This window comes from Dendronephthya gigantea, unplaced genomic scaffold (assembly GCF_004324835.1).
Source record: "Dendronephthya gigantea isolate DGI-Jeju-01 unplaced genomic scaffold, DenGig_1.0 000001F, whole genome shotgun sequence".
NCBI lineage: Eukaryota > Metazoa > Cnidaria > Anthozoa > Malacalcyonacea > Nephtheidae > Dendronephthya > Dendronephthya gigantea.
Genome location: NW_021163011.1, coordinates 516,527 through 525,434, shown reverse-complemented (window position 1 = coordinate 525,434; position 8,908 = coordinate 516,527). Strand labels below are relative to the sequence as shown.

General features: G+C 36.6%; 1 protein-coding gene across 1 annotated transcript; it reads left to right on the top strand.

Annotated features, from left to right (window-relative positions):
- The first annotated feature begins 17 nt into the window (after positions 1–17).
- LOC114528137 (WD repeat and FYVE domain-containing protein 2-like) lies at positions 18–8,081 on the top strand. The gene is made up of 11 exons (XM_028549739.1): positions 18–225; positions 351–418; positions 1,295–1,368; positions 1,809–1,863; positions 2,890–3,040; positions 3,736–3,848; positions 4,291–4,523; positions 4,801–4,902; positions 5,394–5,524; positions 6,361–6,469; positions 6,791–8,081. Exons 1-11 carry the CDS (start codon positions 71–73, stop codon positions 6,830–6,832), a joined length of 1,233 nt encoding a protein of 410 aa, XP_028405540.1. The 5' UTR covers positions 18–70; the 3' UTR covers positions 6,833–8,081.
- Positions 8,082–8,908: the final 827 nt, after the last annotated feature.

Sequence of the window (8,908 nt, the reverse complement as noted above, 5' to 3'; positions counted from 1 at the left end):
ACTGCTTTCGAAACTACGTAATGTTGACAAAATTGGCAAAATTAATTTTTCGGATTTACAGAAGTCGGAAATGGCTGCCAAAATAGAAGACTCAGTTGACGAGGCGTCAAAGAAGAAGAATCCCCGTCCGATTCTAAAAAACAAACTCGAAGGATGTAGTGGTGTTGTAAATCAGGCAAGATCTATCCCTCACGAAGACGCCGTGATTACAGTTTCTGATGATCGGTAGGATTATATTTCTTACAGGCAATGAAGTACTTAATGAGCATGTCGACATACATTTACAATATAATTTTATACATGTTCCTCTTTCGCTCGCCACTCGTAATCAAACATCTCTCATTTACAAGGAGTGTTCGTGTGTGGATAAAGCGTGAAAGTGGCCAGTACTGGCCTAGTATATGTCACATGATGTCTGGTAAGAATAATCCAGAGATTGATCTTAATTGCAATAGTTAAATAAAAATTTGATATTTGGTATATTGAGATATATACAATAGTATGTTAAACTCTTATATATTTTCAATGCATCAAACTACAGAAATGAATTATATTTTTATTTTATATTATTCATTTGTACAATTAATCTTGATTTGAAAATACTTGCTGAGAGACAATAGGGCATACCTGTATTTGTCCCCTATCTATCCTGGTTGGCTGCATTCTGTGTAAAAGCTGTGCAAAAAATATAGCAAAATAGGCAATAAAAATCTGTCCATATTAACGAAGGGTGAATTTCAACAGTCATTACCCTTTGGCATTAAAACCTTCAGATATTAATTGCAAAATTGATCAATTTACATTCTTTTTTTATAATAATTAAGTTCAGTCTGTTCGGGTGATAAAGGCAATAATGTTGATTCAAGTTTGTTATTTACTACAACATAATATTTTGCAAACACTATAAAGAAATCAAGACTTTTTATTCTTTCACTCTTACCCGGTACATATGATTTTTTCATCAGAATGTTTGATTTTCTTCGCTTCTATTGTACTATGTAGTGATAAGTATGTATGGAGTGTAGAGTATAGCACTGTCATATTGCTAATCTTCACTGTGTAAATAATATCTTAATTTATGTTTTGGTCACTTAACTTTAGAGTGTGTGACAATGCTATTTCAACAGCCAGTCTACTGTGAATTTCTTGATAAACCATTCGCTTGGACATCAGTATAATCATGCAATTAATTCTTGCAGAGATAGATTAATGGCTGAGTTTATCAGTATATATTTAGTTATTGAACATCATCACCAAAATCTATATCATATATGATATTATTCACCACCAACAGAGCCTTGCAGCTCTTTGGATTATCATGGCGAATCGAGAAGGGTGTTTGTTGGTCTTGATAATGGAACCATCTCTGTAAGTATGAGCAGTGATCTAGATACTGACATATGCAAGTTAAAATCCTCCTTGAGATTTTCATTGCTCTCTGCAAGGTGATTCTCTGCTCACACATGTGACATTACTGTTTCTTTAGGCTTCTTATTTTCCATGTAACAAAATAGAATAGCATTATCAGGTGTGTGACCGGAGAATCACCCTGCAATATGCCACAATTAATAATGATCAATCTCAGACACAGGGCCGTAGCTAGACCGCTTAATTGGGGGGGGGGGGCAGGGGTATATTCATATATTCATGTTTATATACCATAGGAACAATAGCGTACAAAAGAAATCAGTCAGGCATAAGACAAATGTATGAATATACACCCCCCCCCAATTAAGCTTCTAGCTACGGCCCTGCTCAGACACATTGAATATACCAGCAGTGTATGTACATATTTTTTGTTCCATTAGGAGTTCACTCTTTCAAAAGATATGAACAGACTAAATCACTCCCGGAATTATTTAGGTGGGTAACCTCACAAACTTTACTGATAGACATGAGCATTGTTTTCACTCCCTCTGGTCTTCAGAATCACCAACTTTGTGCAGATGTTGCAAAAATTACGTTTTGTTTAGGGTAGTTGGGTTTGTAGAGCTTTTTTATAATTAATGCATAGAGCCCACTCAAATAAATCAAACCATCAGCCAAAAACTAGCCATAACCTAGGCCATATACTGGCAGTTGACTTAGGGGAGGGAATAACGTGGAACGTATGAATTTTGTCAGTTTTTGATTCTCAAATGTGATTTCCAGCGTTAATCGGTACGAAGTTTTGCCGAAATATTAAAGTAAATTATATGCAGCTAAAAAAACGCTAGTTGGAATTTCGCACGAAAACCATTTTGCACTTGAAACGCAAATAACTTTAGTTGTCTAGGAATTTTAATTTTTAAATAGCCATAATTTGTATTCTAGAAGGATTACTGCATGCCGAGTTACTGTATACTCAAGGATGGAAACATATTGACAATCAGCAATTTCAATCAACAATTTTAAAATTTCTAGGGAACTAAATCTTTCGCACTTTGAAAAGAAAATTGATTTCTTAGGAAATTACAGCAAGTCGCGTTTTTCTTTTAATGCAAACGTTGGTAAATGCCAAAGCAAAAAGCATATTAAATTAGTAAAATTGCAAACTTTGTTAGACAATATGGGCAATGGTATGAGATTATAGACTTGTAGCTAATGTCTTGCATTGGATTCTATTCCAGGCCAGGGGCTGGTTGTTCGAAAGGCGTTTCGAAACGGTGGATAAGCCAAAGTGTAAAAATGACTCTCATATATCTTTTGACCAGTGCGCTTAGAAACTGTTAGCTACCATGCTTCATGCCGATTACCACGCGCAACATGGTTGTATTTGCAACCATCACAAGGCTTCATCTTCTGTATACTACGATATTTTGTTAACAGACAAGTGCTGCAATTTTACTCTCTTTGGTGGTAATTAATTTACTTTAATATCTTTATTATAACATTTCAATTCAATTTCAGCGCACATGGGAAGGGTGACGAGAATCTGCTTCAGCCTGGAGGACGAGTGGGTACTGAGTGTTGGTCGAGATAAATACTTCCAGTGGCACGAGACCAAAAAAGGAAAGAGGGTGGGTGGTTATCAAACGCAGGCATGGTGTACATCCGTACAGTATCCTTTTGTGCAAACGTACGCCACACACATCGTGTCGAGTTGCAGAACTTGCTAGCGTGCTCGTCGGATGCAGCTACTGTAATATGTGCCTTGATTAATTCTAGGCTGAATTGTACTATTGCGATTAAATAACTTATTGTCGACCGTCGCAAATAATTACAGCAGGTGCGCGATGGTGTGTTAAGTATGTCAATATAGCTCAATGCAAAGTATATGATTTTCCTTCCCCGTCACGTAGCCCGAGCTAGTTAACGCATACTTGATGTCTTCTTCTAATTTTATTTTGGTCTTTTACCTCGCGACTCGAGAATAGGGAGTTTTCGCAGTGACAACGAGTACGGTGACAAGATCGTCATTTTCGCGCCAAGCTGGGTGCTGCGCCATCTGATGAAAATCGTATTCGTCTGGCTTTCGAGTACGAAATTTACCATAATTGAAACTAATGGCAGCAATTTTGGTGTGACTACCCTTACATCACCCTGTAATGTAGAGGGGCATTGTAAAAATAGTAGCTATGTAATACTCCAAGGTATTTGCTTGACTGTAAAAATTTAGGTACTGAGCAAAAACATTAGAAATGTTAGCTCGTTATAAACGTACACTCCAACGTTAGTGCATCAAATTCAAATTGTGCTGCACACAAACATCCCTTTCGCGTGTTACAGCTTATTTTCCTTAATCCTGAACCACAGATTCGATGCACAGACGAAACATGTTTTTGTAGGTGACTACAGTGGCCTTATAAGCGTTTTACGGTTGGAAAACAATCTGGTCTCACTTAAAACTACGTTAAAAGGCCATTCAGGTTAGAACATGGCAGGCGTTTCAAAATGTCTCGGTTTTTCGGCGTTCAGATGCATGACAATGCCCTTACCTTGGGGGGTTTTGCTTCTTCAGCTTCGTTCCTAATCTCTTCTATCTTGCGCACGCAAGACTCTGGTACGAGCTAATCACGAGAACTAGTGAAAACTAGGTCGCTTTAGCCTACTTCCACTTGCAGTAAGATTTCGACTTCTATAACCCCTCATGTCTGCATGATTGACTCTTTCTTCGGCTAGTTGCTAAATTTTAGCCGTTTGCTCAACTCCTCGTTAGTCCATTGCGTAAAATTTCAGGAAATTATCCGGAGAATTACCTCATATCTCGAGTTTTCGGATAGATGAGTCGGATGAACCCGCTTCAAATATATCGGAACATCAATACATCTAAAACAGCAAGCAAAAACAATATGTCATGCTTTTCCACAGGAAGCATTGGATCGTTAGAATGGGATCCAGATAAACAGCAGTTGTTCTCCGGAAGTTTTGATAATTCTGTGATCGTCTGGGACATTGGTGGTGGCAAGGGCACTGCGCTTGAACTGCAAGGGCATCACTCAAAAGTTGTCGGATTGGGCTGTGTATCGCACTCAAAGCGCCTTTTCAGCATCAGTAGTGATGGTATATTGGGTATATGGGATATGACCGCCAAAAGAACTGAGGTATACCACTTTTACGACATGTGTTTAAACTTTGAATCAAGTAAATTGATTTTGAATTAAAAATGCAAAAATTTAAGTCCATGCACCTTCGAAATGTCCTAGCTAGTACTGTATGGTACAGTTAGGTTACCTACTGTATGGTTTACCCTAGCTCAAGCTCATACCACAATAGTTTAAATATTCTGGTAAATAATACAGTATTTTATAACAATTACACAGAAGTATAACAATTTAAAATTAAATTTAAAACCGTGAACCGATCGATTTGCTTTTTCAGACACCGGAATGGAAAGAAAGTGACATGTGCCAGTTTTGCAATAGTCCGTTTTTCTGGGCGTTTAAACAAATGTGGGATCAAAAACAGCTTGGTTTACGACAGGTTTGTTGGACTCTATATATATGTAGCTATGTGTGTAACACATTGGACTATATTATAGAATAGAAACTAAAGTTTCACATGTAGAACTATACCTACAACTCTTTTCATGATAGTACAAATTAGTTGCATGCTATTACATTTTGTCGCGATGAGCAAGATCTGAGAATTTAAGTGATTTAAAACAGCTTCCATAAACCCCGTTTCCCTTATGCACGCACACAAAATATACCTGTTGCCATCAATTACTATAAGTGAATGTATTAGACCGTTTTATAGACGGCCCTTTGCATTCTCGGTTTCAAACAGAAAACAAACCTTCGGAATACTGGCGTTATACTTATTCAGTATTCAGTAATCGAGCACCCTTGGTTGCTGTATATTTGTATAATTCCACAAGTAACTTGGATTGTTTCCTACTCTATTGATTACTTGAACATTCTGTGATATTCTATAATATTCTGAATATTCTATAATGTTTTTTACTTACACAGCACCATTGTAGAAAGTGTGGAAAGGCTGCGTGTGATAAATGCAGTCAAAAACGTTCCACGTTACCAAAACTTGGCTATGAGTACGATGTTCGTGTATGTCTGACCTGTTTTGAAACGATTACAAATGAAGAGTGAGTATATCTTGCCAAGCAGAATACAAGTTGCTATATTTTCTTTATTCTCTGAACTAGGGGGGAAGTTGGAGACCAGTCACCAGGGGTTTTTTGGGTCACGACAACAGGGATATAGCTAAGATTAAATTCAGAGCTTCCACATTTGAAGGAAACGTCTTTCGAAATGACAACCACGAGGGAGGAAGGGATCTGTGTAAATAGGATATATTATGCATTCTTTTCAAAAATTATTTGCCTTTCTCTTTTGTCATTGATATGTGGACCCCCTATATGAGGACAGTATAATTATATGCAAATAAGTTGACGAAGCCCTGGTAAGGATATAATGTTTGTTTGAAGAGTCTTAGAAGACTCTAAATTCCAAACACTAACTCGATACATATACTTTTCGTATATAATCCCCCTAAATTTGGATTGATACATAAATTTGCACTCTTTCTGCTCACCCTCCCGGCTCCGGGGATGCATGGGAAGTGCGCTGTGTTCAGAAAAAGAATTTCATATTGATGTACCTAATAATCTGGAATATGTATAACGTGATTGCAAATACTGCGTTAGTAATGGATAATTATTATAACTGTCGAAGGAGTCAGTTTTACATTTTCAACATTGAAAATCCCGTATAAAAAGAATAATTGACATTATCATTCACTTCATATAATTCTTAATTTTGATTCATTGAGATTATACCTGCAAATAGATTCGTGCTAATAGTATTTTAAGCATGTTCATTTAAGAACAAAAAAATTATATATACTGGTATCAAACTCTATAATTCTAAAAAACCTGAAATCCAATCTCACTTCTGTTGTTGCTCTTTCAATTGTTTATAGTCGCCGACCGATGGCTTTATTCCACAACACCAAACATCCTGTGCTGGATGTGAGCATCGATATTACAAAAGGAAAACTTTTAACGTGTGGAAGCGACAGAATAGTTAAGGTATGAAATATAGCCCAGTGTTTAGCTCGCATGCAGTATATATATTACCAGTGAAATACGCAGCTATACACATGCATAAAATATCCATCAGATAGGATCGATTCAGCATCGTAGAGCACGAAAATGCTTCAAGTGGACATAAATTCAATGTCTTTTTAGAATGAGTTTCTTGGTGTGAATCTTTTTTCAAGTTCTTCTAAGCTTCTTGTCAGGTGCTAGGATATTCGTTCAACACGCGTTTTATTTCCATATCTCTTACTTTAAACATTGTGCCAAGTAATTCTTTATGAAACAATTATTTTAATATGCTTTTTCTTGCAGATTTGGGACGTGTCAACATTAATCAATCCTTCGCAAAAGTAGATTTGATCCAACATTGCATTGTGCATGCCTGCCCATGCGCCTGATGAATGGAAATTGAGAACGGTTAGTTGAATTAACAATGCGGCAACGCGATATGCAAGTAGGTAGCCACACCTACCGTTTGGCATTCAGCACAAATTTGGTGTTCTCATTAAAATGTCTTATCTGAGAAAATAACGATAATTCATAGACTTTTACATACGATTATGCATTAGACCCTATATGAAGAAAAATGGCGGCCACAAAATTGTTTTTCTCGACAATTATAATATATCAATTATGTATAATATATTGCTAATGGGCCTTTTCGCTATAGGCTAATTTTAAACCTGGGCAACAAGTGGGAAATATATTAGCAGAGCTAGAAAGAGCATACCTGAATTAGTATAATTGCAAAATTTTGCGCAATGCGAAAATTATGGCTATGGAAGTTGGCAAATTTTGTATATTTTTGTATTACGTTCGGAAATGTGAAACAAATTGACTGTAATTTTCGTACTTTACAACATATCGCGGCTAAACTTAGCAATTTTACTAATGTTATAGCACGCTCTTTCCGAAAATTTTCCTTTTATTCCCTAGATGAAAAATCGATTTATAGCGCATAGCCTTAAGGACATTCATTTATTCAAGTTTTCTGTTTGACTTACATGAAACGTACGGATATAGCGGATTCAGTGTTCAAATTTCTGGGACCATGCAGACTACATGGTTACATGCACTGTTGTATTTGGCATGCAGGCACTTTCGGCAGAAAGCAATGTTGTAGCGGCCATATTTGTACGAATATAGGGCATATATACATATATATATACGTTGAAATGTAAACCCTAAGTTGTGGGTAGAATCCTATCATGATATTTTAGCGAAAATTATATAATAAACGTAGAAGAGATCCTAGCAAATGAACTGGGGTTCGAGGCACTTCTGCACTGTAAACCGAAAAATTGGCAGTCGACGATGCGGACGTGAAGTAATACTGTCTTCATTTCCACAGTTTCACAATAGGAATAAAAATTATGGACTCCTTTTGGTAAACAAGGTCAGAGCTGTATGTTAAATTAATTAAAACTGGTTTTCTATACAACTCCGGCTGATTTCATGTTACGTCCGCGTCGTAGATTTGGCGCATCTTATAAGGTCCCCATTAGGAAGGGACGCGTACATTGCGCATTTAATTTCTTGAAGTTTGTAAAAATTTGCTTAAAGTTTAAAGTGCTTTACAATTACCGCGAACTTTCAACTATAGATTAGAACGAAATAAATTATTTTTAATTATGAAATTAAGAATCTGTTCGAATTAACAATAGACCTTTCTTATAATGACGTCAGACGCGGAAAGTCTGATTTACTACGAAATTTGATTGGCTTTGCAAAACTATCGAGCCAATCAAACTTCGTGTAACATCAGACTTTCCGCGTTTGACGTCATTATGAAAAAGGTCTATTGCCGTACCGCAAAAATTCACGCAGAAAAAGGTATGTTCGAATTTCAACATATCAAAAGGTGGGTTTGCTGATACACCTAAAGGTGTGTTTAACGCACCGTAAGGTGTGCATATAGCAGGTCCAAAGGTGTGTAAACACGCAGTTAACACGTTCTAAGGCGTGTTCTCAAGGAAGTCGTGCTTTCATACACACCATGCATGGTGCATATGTTCCATTACACAGCGATAAAGCTGTGCTAGAAAACACACGTATATCAATAGTGAAAACAGCAGCACACCTTTCCAAAACTGAATATCTGGAATTGCTTTGGATTTTTCTCTAGACAGGGGTAGAAAGCAAAAAAACAATAATATTTAAAATTGTTAAACTTAAAGTTCCAATTATATAGCTATATATACACAACATGGCAAACGTTACTGTTGCTGCGAACGGACAGATTGTGACAACATGCTCTTTTTCTTGTAAATTTTATATATTTCACAGAAAACATCATGCAGACACAAAAGTTCGTGAAAGGCACCGATACTAATGATTGTGACACATATTAGGATACGGTGATAAGAATTATATTTTTGAACGCCTCGCCGCCATCTTTCTATTATGAAGAATTATTAATTTTATCGATTT